Source organism: Rattus rattus, chromosome 8 (assembly GCF_011064425.1).
Source record: "Rattus rattus isolate New Zealand chromosome 8, Rrattus_CSIRO_v1, whole genome shotgun sequence".
In the NCBI taxonomy this organism is placed as follows: Eukaryota; Metazoa; Chordata; class Mammalia; order Rodentia; family Muridae; genus Rattus; species Rattus rattus.
Window position 1 is genome coordinate 110,500,746 of NC_046161.1, and position 19,836 is coordinate 110,520,581.

The 19,836-nt window shown below is 44.1% G+C and overlaps 1 protein-coding gene across 1 annotated transcript in view; it reads right to left on the reverse strand.

The window, feature by feature from the left end:
- The window catches only part of Oxsr1 (oxidative stress responsive kinase 1), an 89,472-nt gene that overhangs the window by 31,313 nt on the left and 38,323 nt on the right, over positions 1 to 19,836 (reverse strand). The window contains exons 5-8 of the mRNA XM_032911108.1: positions 10,190 to 10,245; positions 6,854 to 6,963; positions 4,701 to 4,802; positions 2,751 to 2,884 (exon numbers count right to left, since the gene is read on the reverse strand). Of these exons, the coding sequence (XP_032766999.1) occupies positions 2,751 to 2,884; positions 4,701 to 4,802; positions 6,854 to 6,963; positions 10,190 to 10,245 (402 nt within the window). The remainder of the gene's footprint in view (positions 1 to 2,750; positions 2,885 to 4,700; positions 4,803 to 6,853; positions 6,964 to 10,189; positions 10,246 to 19,836) is intronic.

Sequence of the window (19,836 nt, forward strand, 5' to 3'; positions counted from 1 at the left end):
TTCTTCCTTTATGAAGCAGAGAATGGAAAGTGCTGTTTTGGTGGATGCCTGTGAAGACTAAATGAGCCAGCACATGCGACCATGCGCTCACAGAGTGTGTGCTCACCTGTTCACCCGGCACCTGCTAAGTTTGTTGTTTTCTTTCATTTCTTAATGGAGTTGTGTTTTGTGTTATGTGACCTTAAAATACTTAAACAATGCTTAATTCTCTCTATCTCTATGAATGAAAGTTGAAAAGAGTACACAATTCTTCCATAACCTTCACTAGCTCCATGAAGCTAACATTTTATGTAACCAAATTACAGTCATCAAGAAGTAACCTAGTCATTAACACCAGTGTAATCTAACTAGAAACCACAGATCTTATTCGTATTTCTTCTGTTCCCACAGGCCCTTCTGTCACAGCACCTGTGGCACCCCCTTCACATCTACTCTGAGTCCAGTTACTCTAACCGCTCATGCTTTTCAATTGTTTCCTTTGCTTGATACTTCTGACAAATACTGGTCGAGTATTGTGTAGCACACTCCTCAGCTTGGGGCTCTCTGAGGTGAAAAGCTTCACGAGGCAATGCGCCCTTCGTGCTTCACAGCTTCCAGAACTTCATTAAGTCATAACTTTGATCCTTTACTGGAGAAAGTGTCTACCAGGCCCCTTCACCATCAAGTTCTTCTTCTTTTTTCACACTTTATTCAATCAGGAGCAAATCACAGTCCAGCCTACACATTTTAACTGAATCTTTCCATTCTAAAAGTCTTGCTTGATTCTTTGGTCAAGTCCTTTCCCATGGTTTTGATTTATGGTTTTAATAAATTTGAAAATTTATATACACTCTCGGGTACCACTGCATTATCAATCTTCTTAAGGAACTAATGCTACTGAATGCCAACTCTAGTTCACCTTACACTGTCCCCATCTTGTGCTGCAGCTTGAATGGCTGACAGTACCTTGAGTTGAGTGTGTTGGTCCCAGGAGCTATGGGACCTGGATTGGCAGGTATTTGAATACATTTCTGTAGCTGCCTAACAGCAGTATCTCTATGCTGAAGCCCAGAGAGGTGCTGGGTATGCATTTAGTGTGATCAATACAAATTCAGACTCTCGATCTGTAGGAAGTACAGTCAAGACAATGAGTCTGTTCACCTTCTTGGAAATGACGAGAAGGGAGGCTTCTGGTACTGTACAGGGGCGGAAACTCATATGCATAAACAAAACAATTTATAAGGAAGGAGGACGATATTTTCCGATGGTCCTCTAAGTAGGGACTCAGCTGAAGATTTCTTCCAGGTGGACCCACAGTCCCAATTCCAAGAGTCACAGCATCAGAGTCAAAAACAACCTCGTAGGACATTAGACTGAGCAGTGTTCTGCTGGTGGCCACTGGATGAATCAGAGTTTCTTCTGTAACTTGTGTATTCTTCACTATTCCTGGCATCTAAGGATCTTTACATGGATGGATTCTTTACCTGTTACTTTCAGGGATTTGTAAAAAAAAAAAAGGAAAAGAAAAAGGAAAGTGTTCTTTTTGTCACTCACTTGGCAGAAACAAAGGAATTCCCTATCAGTTTTAGCCACTGATGGAAACAGAAGAAATTCTAAAACCATGACCATGAACTTTGCTGCCTGTTTTCCTTACCCTTTCCAATATTTCCAACAGTAAATTCTGAAGCCCCATTACATATACTAGACACATGATCAAGGATGTCAAAGTCTTTTACTTTTGTCGACCTTTAGAGAAAACAAAATTAAACAACTTTTAGTACTAAGAAACTTAGCAGAATATACAGTCTTCCCATGGTATCCCAGGAGAATTGCTTCCAGGACCCCTTTGCCAACAGCAAAGCTCTGATGCTCAATCCCTTGTATTTAAGTGGAATGGTCTCCTGTGTAGGACCCACACAGCCCTCCAGCACGCTACAAAACATCCAGCCTGACTAGCGTAGCCGCCATTGTGCCAAGTGCACTGTGCCGCTCAGGGACTGAGGACCGAGGAAAAGCTGATGCTGCTGATGCTGAGGGAATCTGATCAGTTTGCTTTGGACCCAGGGGCAAATGATGGGCGGGTGAACCTGTAGCTGTGGAGGCGGTGGGTATGGGAAGCTGATGAAAACAGAGTTAAGAAGGGTGGAGATGCAGCCCCAAGCTACAGTCCATGATCTTCAGAGTCAAGTTCCACCTCGAGACTATGATGAGGTGACCTCAAAAATACAAGGCTCGACTCAGTAATCTCGCCTACAGTGTGGCTCAACACCACAAACATCCTATTTAAGACCCTGCTGCTTACCACTCAGTGTCTAAAGCCAACGAGAAACTACTTGAAACTGTGATGACTAAAATCTTTCCTACATGGAAAGTAAAATTATTTCACGGAAATATAAATGTGTGGTTATGCTCCTCTTGTTATTAAACTGTAAATGGCAGTTACACTTTTAAGTGAAGGTTGAAAAAAAGAAAAACTTGCCCATTAACATGGCATTTTACTAATACAGAATTCACAAATATAAATTCAGTTTTAAGAAATTAATCAAGAAATATCTGGGCAACTTAGGTCTATTATACACTTGTGAGTGCGCGACATCAGCTCAGGCCCCTCCAGTCTTGTGCAGTGGCCTCCCTGACTGTCTCCAGCACTGGCGAGTCGTTCATTTTAAGAATACACACATAATACTGTGTACATGACAAAGGTAACCCTTAGTGCGCCCACACAGTTGTACGTATCAGAACACACATGTCATGTTTACCTAATATTTTACCTTTTTTCTGGATCCTTTTGAAGGCACAATGAAATCATTTTTCTAAATGATTTTCCATATTTTTTCAGCATTTCTTTATCTTGAACACCAGTATCCAAAGAAGGAGGATCGTTCTGGAGTGTCAGCATTAAAACCTGTGTAGTAAGAATTTTGGTTTCTTTAAAAACCCAGTGATGCTATGTGACTGTTTTTGTTTTAATCCCAGGTATGGACACAGGGGTGCTTTTGAGTGTCTACAGCAGCTAACTATGATTTGCCTCCTGCTCTAGGAGGGATGTGATTTTTGCCAGCTGCATATAGTTTATGACTGGAATTCTGGGTACTCTTGAGAGTATACCAATGGGAGAACCCCAGGAGAGCCTGTGGAGGCTGCTGCTCTCCCTGCTGCTGCTGGTTTCTGTTGTTGTAGCTTGTCCAGCGGTTGTAAGCAAAGAGATGAAAAGAAAAAATTGGATATCCTAACGACAAAAACTGAACTCGCCCCAAGGAACTCCCTAAGCAGTGGGAAGTATCTAAAGAGACCTATGCCCCCTTTCCCCTCTAACCTTCCTTCTCTCCTACCTAGTGATGGGAGTTGGAAGGGATCGGGGTGAAATTAGGGCTGGAAAGGAGGAACCTAACAAAGTAGCCCACAAAAGTATACCAATAAACCTGCAAAATTTTTTAGTACAGTATAAACACATGAAGAATTTTCAATAAGGATAAAACCTCTCAACACACAAGCAGATTTTACTTTCTAGCAGTTGACATCTAGGGGCTGGAGATGGCTCAGATTGCTGTGTAAGTATAAGGGCCTGAGTTCAACCCTTCAGAACTCACATAAAAAAGGTGGGTGTGGTGGTCTAAGTCTGAAATCCAAGCTGGGAAGGGGGAGTGAGGCTGGGGGGGTGGAGGAGGTCCTTCGGGCTTTGGGCCAGCCAGTCCAGCCAAATTGACAAGCTCCAGGGTTCAGGGAGAAGCCGTGTTTCAAAATATAAGGCAAAAAGTGATTGAGGAACGTATTTGACAAAAACCTCTGGTCTCTAAAAGCCTACACATACATGAGCCTACACACACACACACACACACACACACACACACACACGCATGCACGCACGCACACACACAGGTACACATATACAAGTTACCATCTAGGTGGAGTTTTAGAGTCAGGGGATAATATGAACTTGTCTAGAATGTATGAGACCCTGGGCTTAATGCCCAGCACCACAACAAACAGACTAGCTGTTGAGAGCCCAAGGCTCCCGTGTGGACTGGACATTAGTTAAAAGCTATACAAAAATGGTGGATCCCCAGAAGTGCCCACTGCCGACAGACACTGCTACATCCTTCAGTTACAATTCCTCATCTCTTCATGTTCACAGACCTACTTCTTCCATTGCCAAACAACTGCATGGCCTCCTTAGCTTCACCTACTGCTTGCCCCGTTTCTCCTTGACTTCTGTCTGTTTAAGTAACAAAGCTACATCTGATTCACATTCTTAGTTCGCATTCTCCCTGCCTCCGCTGCAACCTTAGTTGCTTTGCCAGCAGAGCCTGTGAAAGGCAGATGAGTAGAGAACCGAGGAGGCTGGATACCAGACACCAAAACGCAGTCAGAACCAATAGCGCTGTGTGCGCAGGACAGCAAGGGGACGCAAGTTCAGCAATCCGTACATATCCTGTGAAGAACTAAACCAAAGGTCAGTGGTTCTGAACCCAAGGAAGAGTCGGGGTGCGGTGATGACATCGTGAACAGAATTATCACATAAATACACAACCAAAAATGCTTTATCCTGGGTTTGATCCCTATACAATACAAAGTTAAAACGGTTATATGGGTGTAGAAAGATTGCATTTTGCTACAATATACATAAAAATTCTAGGAAAATAGGTAACTATGGTTATGACTGACAGACATAAAAGGCTCTGAGACTGGACGGGGAATAATACTTAGAACGTGAGCCTCACCTTCATTGGAGGATATTTATGATAAGGAGCTGCCCCTGTGGCCAGTTCAATCGCTGTGATTCCAAAACTCCAGATATCAGCTTTAAAATCATAACCTCGAACCTGAAAGGGATTGGGGGGAGATGGGACGGGGAGAGAGATGCACAATTACTTTAACCAGGCTAAAACACTTTTGCACAAGTTTCTAGTGTGTCATGAAAAACGGGGTTGGGGAAGGTGGGAGTGAGAGTCTCCCCGTGCAGCCCAGGCTGGCCTTGAACTTTTGATTCTTCTACTTCAGCCTCTGGTGTGCACTACCAGAATGTGCTCACGAACTTTAACCAGGAAACTACAACCATTACACTCCTTTAAAGGACACAGCAGTACTTACTAATTCTATATGAAAACACAGAAAGTATTCCTGATAAAGCACTTATAAAAGGGTAAAACTATCATTAAGTTTGATAATTACAAGATTCACTCTATTTACCAAAAATAACTAAAAAGAACAATCCAGAACCAAGGTTTTCCATAATCCTTTTCTGTTCCAAATGTTCTATATGATTTTTTTCTCCTTCCTTCCATGTCTTTCCCCTCACTGACCTCCCCACTCCTTTCCCATCTCCCTCGACCTGAGGTTCTTGTTTGCTTGAGAAGATCATCTCATTAGGTAGGCCAGACTGGCCTGGAATTCTCAGTTTCCTGGGTGATGTAAGCACGTGCTGGAATGTTACCATTACAAAGGGGTTGTGGATAGCTAAGCCGTTGGCATGAACAGGCTGCTAGTCTCCACTGCCACTGTCACGTCAGTCATACGTTTTTAATCTTCTATACTGAGCTACATAGGAGAAGTTCAGTGGTCAGTATGTGTGCTGTGCTGAGAACAGGAGGGTCTGCAAAGGAGAGTTTCCTCCATGGACAGTATTCCCTATGCCCACAAGCTTCTCTACCAGACAGATGAGGGGCAGCTCCTGCTTACCTGAGAAGCAGGTTTAGCCCCCACCATAGCCTCCATTCCAGGAAAACCAATGAAGTCCCATATTCCTTCATATCTCTCCCCTGCCCAGCCTTTCTCCACAGCCTATGTTTGTTCATTCTGTTCCCAAGTGTGGTGGCCTCTTAAGACCCTGTATGGCTTGGAGTGCCCTCCTTTCACAGGCTGTATGTAGTAATATATGTATGTATATAGGAAAATATGTATATAGTAACACATCTGTGACACTCATGAGTAAATCCTGTACAGTGTTGAAAGTAACCTAGAGTCTTGAGAAGTAGGCTGGTTTGTATATAATTTAGGGATCATTTACAGATAGTAGCATGGAGAGACCATCAGTGAATACTGCACGCAACAAGAAAAGAGCCTTAGGAAATGACCTCAGGAAACCATGTCTTCTTTTTCTTTTTGAGATGGTGACTGGCTATATACCTCAGGCTGGCCTCAACCTCTTGATCCTCCCGTGCTGGCCTGTGTTTGGATAACCTGTGTACCCTACCAAATCCTACAGGGAGATTCAAGAGTGGACAGAGCCAGGCCTGTGGCACATGTCTTTCGAGGCAAGAATATATCTGAGTCTGAGGCCGGCCTGGTCTACAGAGTGAGTTCTAGGACAGCCAGAGCCACACAGAGAAACTCTGTCTCAAATAACAAAACAATAAGAGTAGATGGGTTAAAAGAGGTCAGAGAAGCAGGAGGAAAAACGGAGACAGTATAATTAGAAAGTAAATACTGCTGCAGTGCTCAATATTTCAAATAGCGAGGAGGGGGTAAGACAAGGACTGAACCATGAGTGCTGACATCAGCAGTGTTTTGTGGTAAGACAGGACAAGAGTGTGAGCGGGATGGGAGAGGAGCGGCAGCAATGAAGACTGTAAGGTGACCATCCCCGGCCGGCCATCTGGTCTGTACTAAGACACTTTAGGTTCTGCACTGCCTTGTCCCTTGGACAGCTTTGGTGTAGCCTTGCGTTTCTGTGGACTGTGCAGTCTTTGTTGTTTGCTTTGCTCTGTACTGCAATAACCTGAGTCTTTCCTTAGACTAAGCTCTGAATCAATCAACAGAAACATGCATTTCGTGCATCTAACACGGAACATTGATCAAACATGAGCACTGAGGTGTGTGGCTTGGTTTAAGAACAAATCCCTGAACCATTTCAAAAACACAAAACTCACAGTACCTGCTCCATAACTTCAGGTGCCATCCAGCACGGGGTGCCAACAAACGTCTTTCTTACTTTATTTCTGGTAATGTCACCACCAGTGGCTAAAAAAGCACTAACACCGAAATCTGAAACAGCAGAGAGCACAGCAGTCGTTACCATCTGAACAGGAATTATCCCCCACATTTCCCCCACCTGAGCTAGCTGCCAACAGTTGAGCTTTGGGACGGGCTAGCCCTGAGAGTTCTGTATGACATATGTAGGTATATCAATGGATGAATCCCTGTACAGAGTCAGGAGATGACAGCAGGTGGGGAGACGCTGTGGAGGTTTGGGTCTACTGGGAGAGAAGACCCAGTATTGCAGGCCCCTTCTTGCTGCTCTCAGCTTCCCTTCCTGACAGCCATGCACAGCTTTTCCACCTCCCAATGCTCTCATGATGCTATTATCATTCTGCTTGCCTCAAGGTTAGGGTTACCATCCAAATTCATGGGTCTAGTTAGCCTTGGACTAAAACTCATGAAACCAAAAGCCCCCACAAAACCTCCACAGACTCAGAGAATATATTTGAAATCACAACTGACAAAGTATTAATATCCAGAATATACAAAGAATACCTACATTCCAGTGCTAAAGAGCCAGAAGCCAATATAGGCTACAAAGTGAGATTCCGTCATAAAAAAGAAAGAAAGAAAGGAAAAAGTCTACAGTGCAGCAGCAACAAAAAACACACAGGCCAAACCCATAAAACTGATATAAATTAGATGACAAAAACAAACAAAAAACCTTAGAAGCTAGACACAGTGGCATACACTTTTAATTCCAGCAGAGGTAAGCTGATCTATACAGTAAAAAAACTATGTCTAAAAAAAAATTTAAAACTAGAAAATTAGTTTTGTTATAGCTGCTGAGAAACTGAAACCCTCATGAATTAGAGATACAGATAAAAATGGACACAATCACTGTATGACACAGAATGGGCACAATCACTGTATGACACAGGGCTATGCTTTTTTTTAAAAAGCTAATATAAAATAATCATATGATCCAATTATAAGAACATATACCCAGAAGAAAATAAGCCAGGCCCGGTAACACACGGCTACAGTTCTAGCAGAGAAGATGGGGGAATCAGATCAAGCTGGCCTGGACTATAAAAGTAAGAGAGAAGGAAGAAGGGAAGAAGGGAAGAAGGGGAGAGGGGAGAGGAAGAAAGAAAGAAGAAAAGATGGAGAAAGGAACCGAGATCACTGTACAGTTTACAGCAACATTTTAAAATAGACAAAATATACACAACGTGTGAGTCAGTGGGTTGTACTTTTAGGTTTACACATCCTTACAGCCACAGAAGCTTACACTTAAGAATGGTTAGTAGCATGGGAAAATCTCCCATTACAACACAACAACAAACTAAATGAAAACCGTTCTATGTGAGCTAAAGAAGCACTGTTGGTGGGGAAGGGCTGAGAGGACGCACTACAGACAGAGGCCCTCGCGCTCAGCCCACTCCACATATCACTTCTACCATCGCTCTCAGAGTCTGTGCTCTTGCTCTACACCCATCGGTCGGTTCTGTTCTGCCTGGTGTTTTGGTCAAGCCAGTCTCTTGGCACTTAGTAACTGCTTTATGTCTCAGTGCTTTATAATGGGAGGCTTTCCATGTCTTTGCTTTGCATCTTTCACATGTTCGTGTGTAGTACATGCATGTGTGTTCACATGGAAGGGTGCTAACCTGTACATGTTTGTACAGAGGCAGGAGGAAGATGTCAGCTATAATCCTCAGTCACTATATAATTTGTGTGTGTGTCCATCGCATTTTTGAGACAGCCTCTCACTGGGCTTTGAGCTTGTGGCCTGGGAGAGATTAGCTGAGGAGCCCAGAAAGCTTTCTGTCTTTGCTCTCCTCCTCCAGTCAGCTTCAGACACGTGCCACTGCCCATGAATTAACGCTGTGATTACCACACTGTGCCTTGTCTTAGTGGAAAGTGTTTCTCTTTTGGCAAAAAGAGGTTAATGTTAAAGGAATCAACTTCAACTTTATGTTGGCTAAAATATTTCCTTACTTCAGGATTTAGAAGACCTTGCCTCAGTTATCTTTTAAAACCTCAATGTACTAACCTGATTCACTTGATTATTGCAGCAGTCTGGTACCAAACAAAAGGAGACTGTTTGATCAAAGCAGCCATCTGTGGAAGACATGAGTCTCACCCTGACCCCTAAGCTCTAAAACTACCAAAACTGCGCTCCTGAAAAGGCAGCAACTCCACGTCATCCTGTGCTCTCCCCTCCTACTGCTGTGATTTTTAAAGCCACTCAAGGGGAAAGAGGGTTACCTGGCTCAAGATTCTAGGTTACAGCTCACACGTATTTAGGAGCCAGGGTGGCAGGAATCTAAGACAGCTGACCACATCGCGTTCCCAGTCAAGAGCAGCGCCGATGTGTGCCCCTGCCACTGCTCAGCTGACCCTCCTTCTACTCAGCACAGCTGCCAGCACATAAAACTGCCACCCACATTCAGGGTGAGTCAGCCCAGTTCAATTAACCTAACTCTGAAAATCCCCACATGTCCACAGGCCAGCCTGATCTACACTAGGACTTACGGAGACTTCTGTCCTAGGCTCCACAGTGAGTAAAGTTGACAATTAAAACTAACCATCACAACCCTGGTAAAAGCAACTTTGTATAACCTCTCACCAGGGTACTCCTAACTGTTTTTCCTTTAAATAAGCAGGGACTGCCTCAGACAAACCCTGTCAGAAGGCCCTACACCTAACGAAGGTGAGGAGTGGGAAAAGAAGAAGCAGTGAGTAATGGCCATGAAAATACCCAAGTGGGAGAGGCCATCTTTAAAGGGTGCTTACACAGAAAGATGTCCTGAGAACAGGAGCAACAGATACTAAGGAAACATAAACCATGTAAGATGGTTCTACTGGCTATTATATCAAAATAAAAAGAAATACTGGGGGGTTGGGGATTTAGCTCAGTGGTAGAGCGCTTGCCTAGGAAGCGCAAGGCCCTGGGTTCAGTCCCCAGCTCCGAAAAAAAAAGAGCCAAAAAAAAAAAAAAAAAAGAAATACTGGGAACTGGGGTGGTGGTTCAGTGGGAAAGTCCTTTCCACACAAGCATGAGGAGCAGGTGTGGGTCCACAGCACCCTCCCACACAGACACTAGGCAGGCATGGTAGCCCCTTGTAATGAATGCTCAGGATGCTGTGAGGCAAGGTGGCAACAAGTGTACTCACACATGTGGAAACACATGCATGCATCATGTGTCACACACACACACACACACACACACACACACACACAGCTGTGCGCACACAACCCCCAGAAGCTGAGGGCTGATGGCCATTACCTGCAATCTGCACAGAGCCGTCTTCTCCTAGAAGAATGTTCCCAGCTTTCACATCTCTTCAAAGGAAACACACCATCAAACATTTGCTCTTTACAACGGCAAAATTTAAGCAACTGTTTATTTATAAAGCATTAGCAATATTTCAATATTGTTTTATATTAATTTTAGCCACTTATACTATAGCCCAAACATAAAACATAAAACTATAAGAAGGAACATAACTTTTTAGACTATCTAGAAAACTTAAGCTCATTAAATATTGATTGGGAAGATAATGGCCAAAGAAAGTAACCCTCATCTAGCCTCACCTAATCCTTTTGGATGAAATACACTTTTTTTCCTATATAAACTAAATTCAAAAGATGGTGAACCATTCTCTTCCCAGTTCCTCAACCCTCATTTCTTTGTTTTGAAGAATTTTGCTATATAACCCAGGCTGGTCTCTATCTCATGATCCTCCTGCCTAAACAATCCAAGTACACGTATATATACATTCACATATATAAGCATACATGTATTCACTTATGTGTATATCAACATAAAATACTTCTCAAAGGAATCAGAATAAATGGCAAAAAGTGGTCTTTCAACAGAGCACTGGAATTTAGGAAAAAGATGTTTTTCTTTCTTCTTATTTTTTTTGGAGCTGGGTACCGAACCCAAAAAGATGTTTTTAAATGCTTTACAGAAAAATTGCAAAGAAAATTCAACACCTTAAGCTTAGTCTCCCACTGTTAACCCCTTAGATCAGTGTGGTACCTTTGTTAAAATAGTGAACACAAACTAAGACATCACTGACTAAAGCCCACAGTCTCAGGCAGAGTATGTTTCCAGAAATGAGCTCAAGCTGGACCACGGAGGAGTGTCTGGTGGTCAGATGAAGCCAGCATTCCTCAGGTCCACCACTGACATACACCCGTGAGTGTGTGTGAAAGTCCGAGCCACCTCCAAGCTCCCTCAGGCCCTTTGCACACACACTTGTTCTAAGTCTCAAGCCCGCCCTTCTGCCTCCCTGACTCCCCAGACTGTCTCTGATCCTGGGTGGGCTCCCATGACTCTCTCCAAAATAGCCCTGACCGTGTCCATGTCCAGTCTGCTTCTTTTTGTCTCTGCCTCTGTTTGCAGATGCATCTGGCTGTTGTCATTTTACCTTATCCTTTAACCAATGCTCCTTTCCTACACAAGACTCCATCCAGAACAGCTAATTGCATTTAGCTGCCGGGTCTCCTTAGGCTCTCCACAGTAGTTTCTCAGAGTGTCCTTGCTTTTCATGACCTTGGCAGTGTGAGGGATATGTATCTGACATTTCTCACGTGGTTAAATGGTCTCAGATTTCCAAAAGGAGAAAGAGGAACACCATGCTCACAGTGCCATGTGAAAGGTACATCCCCAGTACCCACAGTCCCATCTGGTGAAATTTAGAAGACCAGGGTTTTTCTATCCACCATTTTGAGCTGTTTGAACACAGAAGTCATATGCAGGTCTGCCTCACCTGTGTAGGTAAAGTTAGCATTCCTTCTAGGCTCCGCCCAACAGTTACCAGGCAACAGCCAGGTAGGCCTGGATTACTATAAAAGTAGCTGTTTGCACCATTCTCGCTCTCTTACCTTCTCTGCCCCTTCTCTCCCTAATCTCTCCTATCTTCCTCCTCTTCCTCCTCCTCCTTCCTCCCTCCCCCCACTCCTTTCTTTCCTTAACTCTACTCCCTTCTCAACTCCCCTTCCCATGCCCTAAATAAACTCCATTCTATACCATACCCATCATACGGCTGGTATCCCGGGGACAGAATGACTCCACATGGGCCTACCGAGGTCCCTCCCACCTCACCATACCTTGCTCTACAAAACATATCCTGGCTTTTCCTTTTGTTTTTTATAAAGTACAACAGGTAACACTATTAAGTCATATGCAGGTCTTCCCTGTGTAGGTAACACTATTAAGCTTTTGTACTTCATAAGGCACTGGTCCATCTTCCAGCAGAAACTTGTGCTAAGCCACTATTTTTCTTGATTAATTTGGCAGATTGTCTGCGTTTCCCTTTCAGACTAAACACGTAATCTGTAGAGGAGGCTTCAGGGGTAAAGCAAAGGAGTGGCAGAGCTCGCTGAGCACTCGAGGGGCCAGGCCAGCCTCACATGCAACTGGACAAGGGACCTTTCTGGATGCTAAATACGGTTGTCAACTGAAGGGCTTGTTTTGTTGTTTTGCCCCCACCCCATACACACATACGCAAGACAGGGTCTTTCTGTGTAGCCCTGGCTGTCCTGAAACTCATTCTGTAGATCAGGTTGACCTTGAATTCAGAGATCCCCTGCCTCTCTCTGTCTCTTGAGTGCTGGTACTAAAGGGGTGGACCACCATCACCAGACTGAAGAATTTGCCTTACTCTGTCCCAAACGATCCAAGCAACTGTGCAGGCTGAGGGCTGGCCCTGCTTAGTGCCTCACAGCAACACTAATGTGCTCTCACTGCTGCCTGGGGTTCTCACATGCCAGCTACAGGTTCCACCGAAAAGTGAAAGGAACGCAACAGACATTCTTGGCTTTCTTCAGTTGATAGAAAACTTGAAAAGAGATTAAAAGGAACAACGATTCACAACCAAAAGCTAGAAATAGACTAGACTAGCAAATGTCCAACACTGTGTAAAAGCTAACCTCTTTGCTAGGAAGAGCACTAGGGCACACTGAGAATAAAGATGAGAACAACATGTCCATCCTAATGAGACTCTCTGACGTCAGTGCTAGCCAAGTAAGAATCCACATTCCAGAACCAGGCTCATCCCCACCTTCAGTGACTCAGTGCCTACAGACAGCCCAGTCATTACTAACGACCAATGCCAAGTTTACCCTGTAGCCGGCTGTAATTTCCCTGTGTGTTCTCCATAGCCCTATAAAACCCACCATCACATGTGGTTTTTGTAGCATACCTTTGGCCCTATCACCAAGACACTGTTCCTCACAGAGCTCTTCAGTCAGCCTGGGCATGAGATGGCACATCCTCCATCCTAGCCATCAGAAGGCAGAGGCAGGCAGATCTCTGTGAGTGCAAGGCTACCAGCTCTACCTGAGGTTTCAGGCCAGCCACAGCTACATACTGAGACCCTGTCTCAATGAAAACAAAAACAAAAATCTCAAAAGTCTAGAGGACCAGACAAGGAAGGAAACTCTGGATAAAGACCTACGATAACTGACTGGATGCTGGGTTAGAGTCCCGGCTTGCCCCACTTCTCAACAAGGTCCTGCAGATTTCATTCCTCTGTCCAATCCCACCCACACGGAAAGCCTCCAAACAGAAAATGCCAAAAAGTCCAGTAGCACATTACTGCCATCTGTTCCAAACCCCTACACAGAAGCCATCAACCACACAAGGCCCCCACTCCCTTCCACAAGCCCAGCAAGTTGTAGACTTCTCTTTTCCCTTCACCTATAATCTATTAAAAAAAATAAATAAATAAACTTGCCCACTATCATCTGCCCTCAACTTTTTCTGGTCTCATTCCAAAGCTGGTGAACTTGCCTGGGAATGACCTTGGGAATGAGCTCATTCCCAAGAAACCTGCCTTTTTTACTTTTAATTTGGCTCAAATTGATTTATTTCTTCAGCAGAGAAAACCTATTGTTATTGGACACACAGGAGAAAAAGTAAACCTTCTAAACATTCATTTCTGTTTACCGATTCAGTTTTCCCTCAGACCTGATTGACAGTGCATTTCAGAGTTGCTCTGAAATCCAAGCTGCGTGGGGCTTCTCGTCCTGGCTGCACTCGGAATCACCTGGAGAGCCTTTGGCTATCCCGGTGCTCGGGCTTTCGGGAGGTCGATGTTGTTTTGTTTTGTCTTGTTTCTTGAGACAGGGTTTCTCTCTGTAACAGCTTTGGCTTTCTGGAACTTACTCCTTATACCAGGCTGGCCTTCAACTCATTGTCCTGCCCCTGCCTCCTGACTGCTGGGATTAAGGACGCAAGCACCACTGACCGGCTTATGCCAAAGCCTTACTCTAAACCAATTAAGTAAATTTCTGGCAGAAGACCCAGGCGGCAACACTTCTTAAGAGTCTCCCATGCTATGTCTTACAGACTGAGAGTCAGGACTGGAGACAGGGCTCAGCTCTTAGGCGCACTTACTAATCCTCCAGAGGACTAAGTTCACCCGTATCAGGCAGGCAGCTCACATGAGCCTCTAACTTTACTCCCAGGGATCCAAGACCCTCTTCTGGCTGTCTCACACACATGTCAGATACTCACACAAACAAAAATAATCATTAAAACATTTAAAAAAATATTTAACAGCCTATGGTTTGCAGTATATATGGGGAATCATTCCAAACAACACGGAAAGCTGCAAAGAAAACAAGAACATTTGTCAGCTTAGCAGAGTCTTTGGTCCAAAGACTCCCTTCCCTAGTACAGTTACGTATATATTGGTGTGCATGGGGGGGGGGTATGCGCACGTGCAAAGGCATAGGAGAGGAAAAGACAGAAAGACAAACAGATACAAAGAAAACCAGAGAAATGTTCTGAATAAATTTAGTCTCTATCTCTTGAGATTATCCTTTAAAGATGAAGACAAAAGATTTCTTTTCAAAATCTTTAAATTTCAAAATTAAGAAAATCTGTAATCAGTAGAGCTCTTGAAAAAACTGTTAAAAGTACCTCTGAGAGCCCTAGGTCTACTAGGGCAGGCAGAGCAGTGTGGATGAAATCCCCGAGAAAGAAGTGACATCCTGTCCTCAAGTTTCCACATGGATGATTATCTGATTACAACTTCAAAGTCTTGAAGTCAGAACACTGCAGGTCCAGAGCCTAATTCAAATTTATCTGGTGCTATCTTTAGTCCCCTTGTCAGCCTGCCCCCTACCCTGCTTGATCTATGTGCTTGAGACTATCTGACGAGACCGTTTGAACTGTACTGACTTAGCAGAGCACCAGCTCCCACCAACCCCAACCTAAGAGACTGGAAACCGGAACTGAGGTTCCCTCCTCTGCTGGAAACACCTACCTCATGTGTCTACCACTGAATTAGAAAACTGCCTTGGTTCAGGACTTCTTTGTTGTTTCTATGAAGACTTCATGACACTACTACCTCAGTGGAACATGACATTTGGGGTAACCTAATTCTGTGTTCCCAGGCCACGAGTATTCACATTTGGTTCCAGAATAAACAGTTTTTTATCCCTTTAAGGCAAGGGCTACTTTTGGGTCATCTACATCCTGATGAGCAACACACCTCTGGCCAGAACGCTGATCCTCAGACTCATTTGGTTAGAAGTGGTGGGCAACATCCACACAGTGGCTCTGGTAACAAAAACCACCTTCTGAGGACTGGCCATGAGGAAAGAGAAAGAGTAACTCTATCCTCTGTGGTTGCAGTCCAACCAGAAACAGACACTGAAGAAACACACTTGCTCAAGTGACACAAAGGCCTTTGCTACTACTACACGTCTGCCAACCAGAAGGATGTATACAAAGAGTAGAGGAGACCTCAAAAGAGCCTGGTCAAAAGTGCTGGACTGCAGTACGCCCACCCCAGGCTTCTGCAAAGATACACCCTGACGTCCACGGAAGTAGAGGTCAGCAGCTAGTGCTCTATGATGCACCTCTACTCATTCATCAGACTTCAAACCAAAAAGAACACAAACAAAGTACAGGAGAAGCAGACAGTGACCGCGCACTAGAAGGAGAAGCAGACGGTGACCGCGCACTAGAAGGAGAAGCAGACGGTGACCGAAGAAGGAGAAGCAGACGGTGACCGGCGACTAGAAGGAGAAAGCAAGACTAGAAGGAGAAGCAGACGGTGACCACAAGACTAGAAGGAGAAGCAGACGGTGACCACAAGACTAGAAGGAGAAGCAGACGGTGACCGCGCACTAGAAGGAGAAGCAGACGGTGACCGCGCACTAGAAGGAGAAGCAGACGGTGACCGCGCACTAGAAGGAGAAGCAGACGGTGACCGCGCACTAGAAGGAGAAGCAGACGGTGACCGCGCACTAGAAGGAGAAGCAGACGGTGACCGCGCACTAGAAGGAGAAGCAGACGGTGACCGCGCACTAGAAGGAGGGGGTGGAGAAGGAAGCAGGGAGAAGGGAAGAGGACAGGCAAGTGGAAGGGAGAAGGGATGGAGGCAGGAAGAAAGGACGGAAGGATTACTGAAAACTCTACTAGGAAATTCACCCTACTAAAAGCAGATTTATGATAGCAGAACAATTTTTTATTTAAAAACAGAATTATTAACCTAAAGGGCAGATAAAAAAAAAAAACCAACAATGTTCTCAGAAATCTGAGACAAAAACAAACATGGTGACATTCATGAAAAAACAGTCAACCAAAGAAACAGAGAAGGAAAAATAAATCTACGAATTCAGAAAGAAACAAACAAAGAATTCACACATACAAAATGATGTGTGTGCCCAACAGCAATACAGTGAAACTGTTAAAATCCAACCCAGAAGGGGAGAATATGCTGAGAGCATTGAGAAGAAAAGCACTCCTGCAGAGCGAGGGAGTTACAGTTAACGCTGACTTAATGTTGGCACAATGGCGGCCACAAGTTAATGAGATGTATCCGAAGTACTGAACAGAGATGGCTCGACGGCTAAGAGTGCACACTACTTTGGCAGAGGGCCCGAGTCTGGTCACTAGCACCCACAATCAGGCAACTCACAAGAACCTGTAACTCCAGTTCCAGGGACTACGACATCCTCTCCATGCACCAAGCAGGCACACAATGGGCAGGTGTAGGTGCAGATGCTCCTAGCTGCATATAAACAGGTTTTGTAAAAAACCCTACTGCTGAAGATGCCATACACTTTGGTTGCAGGACATAGAGAAATCAAGCTGGAAGTGAGCTGGAAGCCACCTTCCCGCTGGCAGCTATCACAGTGACAGAACACTTATGCAGGCTGCTGGGAGAATATCACGATTCAGGTGTCAACCTGACACAAACTGAAGTCAACTGAGAAAAGGAACCACAACCCAAGAACTGCCTGAGGCAGTTTTATTCCTCCTAATTGATATGGGAGAATCTGGCCAACTGTGGGCAGTGCCATCCCTAGGCAGGCAGCCTGGGCAGGGCAAAGAAGCTACCTGAGCGACCAGTAAACAGCATTCCTTCACAACCACCCCTAAAATGTATGCACTGATCTGTAAGTTCAATGAACTCCACCCCATGCCAAGCTGCTTTTGGTCATGGCATTTATCAAAGCAACAGAAAGCAACATCAAACACAGAAAAAAATCGTCAACAGTCTTACTGTCTTACTCTGTCAGCTTCAACAGATCCGTCAGCTGATATATGACTGCTATGGACGTAACCAAGCACTGTCTGACTGGATTTGATACCCTCTGCAGAGAAGGAACTCGTGCCTGGCACTACACCTGGTCAAAAGCCATGGTTCAGACATAGGCCCTAAATAGGAGCCTTACTTTCCTAAATGGACATGCTGTCAGACTTCTTCTAGACATTTGTTTATACCCTCAGATCAATGTTCTGAGCCATGGTGGAGAAGCTGCTGGTTGCAGTGGATTACTTCAAATACAGAAACTCCTAACTGGTCAAAATGCTAAAAATCGATGGCTGCAAGTCCTCGGCTCTAAAAAGGAAAGATGCATATCACCTTCTCCAAGACTCTGGGGAGATTCAGGAGTGGAAGGAAAGAACGTAGGAGCCAGAGTGTTGTCACACATTAGACTCTACACAAACCATGGATGCTGTACCTACAAAGTTAAAACAGAAGTGGCTACTGCACAAGACCAGGCCCCCATCAACCTTCCAGCATGGTGGGAGAAGGGTTCATAAGGCTTCCTTGATGGGCTACAAGCAATTTGATTCCAGAGAAGGGAGAGCTGCATTCCTAGGTGGTAGAGCCACTGCTAACTGACTCCCATCAAGAAAGTAACCCTGTAGCTATGCTCAAACAAGCAAGGGGTCAAGCGAAAGGGGTGAGAGGGCAATGAGACAGGAACAGTATTGAGGTACTACTGCACACGGGCATGAAACTGTGGAAGAGTAAATATTAAATAAAGGCTAAAATGGTTTTCCCAAAGGATCTCAACTGTTCCAAGTGGACCTGACAATCTGAGCCTTCCCTGAGACTGTCACTGATGGATCTGACAATATGAAACATCTCTGCGACTGTCACTGATGGATCTGACAATATCACTGATGGATCTGACAATATGAGACTGTCACTGATGGATCTGACAATCTGAGCCTTCCCTGAGACTGTCACTGATGGATCTGACAATATGAAACATCTCTGCGACTGTCACTGATGGATCTGACAATATGAAACATCTCTGCGACTGTCACTGATGGATCTGACAATATGAAACATCTCTGCGACTGTCACTGATGGATCTGACAATATGAAACATCTCTGCAACTGTCACTGATGGATCTGACAATCTGAGCCTTCTCTGCGACTGTCACTGATGGATCTGACAATCTGAGCCTTCTCTGCGACTGTCACTGATGGATCTGACAATATGAAACATCTCTGCGACTGTTTCTGGTGCTTTTCTCAGGTATTTGAAGTCAAGATGGTTGTATATTGTCAGTTACAAACCAGGAAACACATGATATTTATTATTTACACAGATACACACATATATCCATTGGAACTAGAATTTTATTTATTTTTCTGCTTGTTCATTTAGTGATAAAGAGGAGAAAACTTCAAGAAGCATCCTTTATAAAAACGTTGAAAGTGCTACTAAAAACCCTCATCCTCCACAGAACCTGTGTGTGCCAACTCCCTACCCAGCAGCAAAAGAAGGCTTAGGAAAAAAGTCTTCCATTTCCATGAGCAACAGCAGCTCCCCTGGACCAGGCAGCAGCACTAAGTCTAGACTGGGCTGGTTATATGAAAAGAAAAAAATTAAAGCTTTAACTAAAAAGTATTAGTTTACAAATAACTTTTCAATAATTTGGAAAAATAATTAAGAAATAAATACAGGGCTGGAGAGATGGGCTCAGCGGTTAAGAGCACGGACTGCTCTTCCAGAGGTCCTGAGTTCAAATCCCAGCAACCACATGGTGCCCTCTTCTGGTGTGTCTGAAGACAGTGACAGTGTACTCATATGTATAAAAAAATTAGTTAATTTTAAAAAAGATATACAAACAAAATGAGAAGAACAATAGACAGCATGGACACAGTAGTGCGTGTCTGTAACTCCAGGGCTTGGACAGTTAAGGCAAAAGAATCGAAGTCCAGTCTGGGCGGGTTAGCAAGACTTAAAAACTTATATGGTATTTTGTTGTTGGTTTTTTTAACGGCTAGAAATATATAGCTCTGTTGTAAAATACTTGTATAACATTAACAAGAGCCTGAGTTCAATTCCTAGCAGCTTAAAAATGAGAGACAAAATTATATAAATACTACTACCTTAAGTACTTTAAGAAACAGAAAAGAAAATGGATAATAATATTCTAAACCAGTGAGTGTCTTCTTGGCAGAAAGTAAATTGGCTGCTTTTTTTTTTTTTTCATTTTCTAACTTTACTAATTAACACTATTTGTTTGCTTGTTCTTTGAAAGTGGGCCTTACTATCTAGCCCTGGCTGTCCCCAAACCTGCATGTAGACCAGGCTGCCCTCAAACTCAACAGGCATCCATCTGCCTCCCAATGCTAGGATTAAAGAGATGCGCCACCA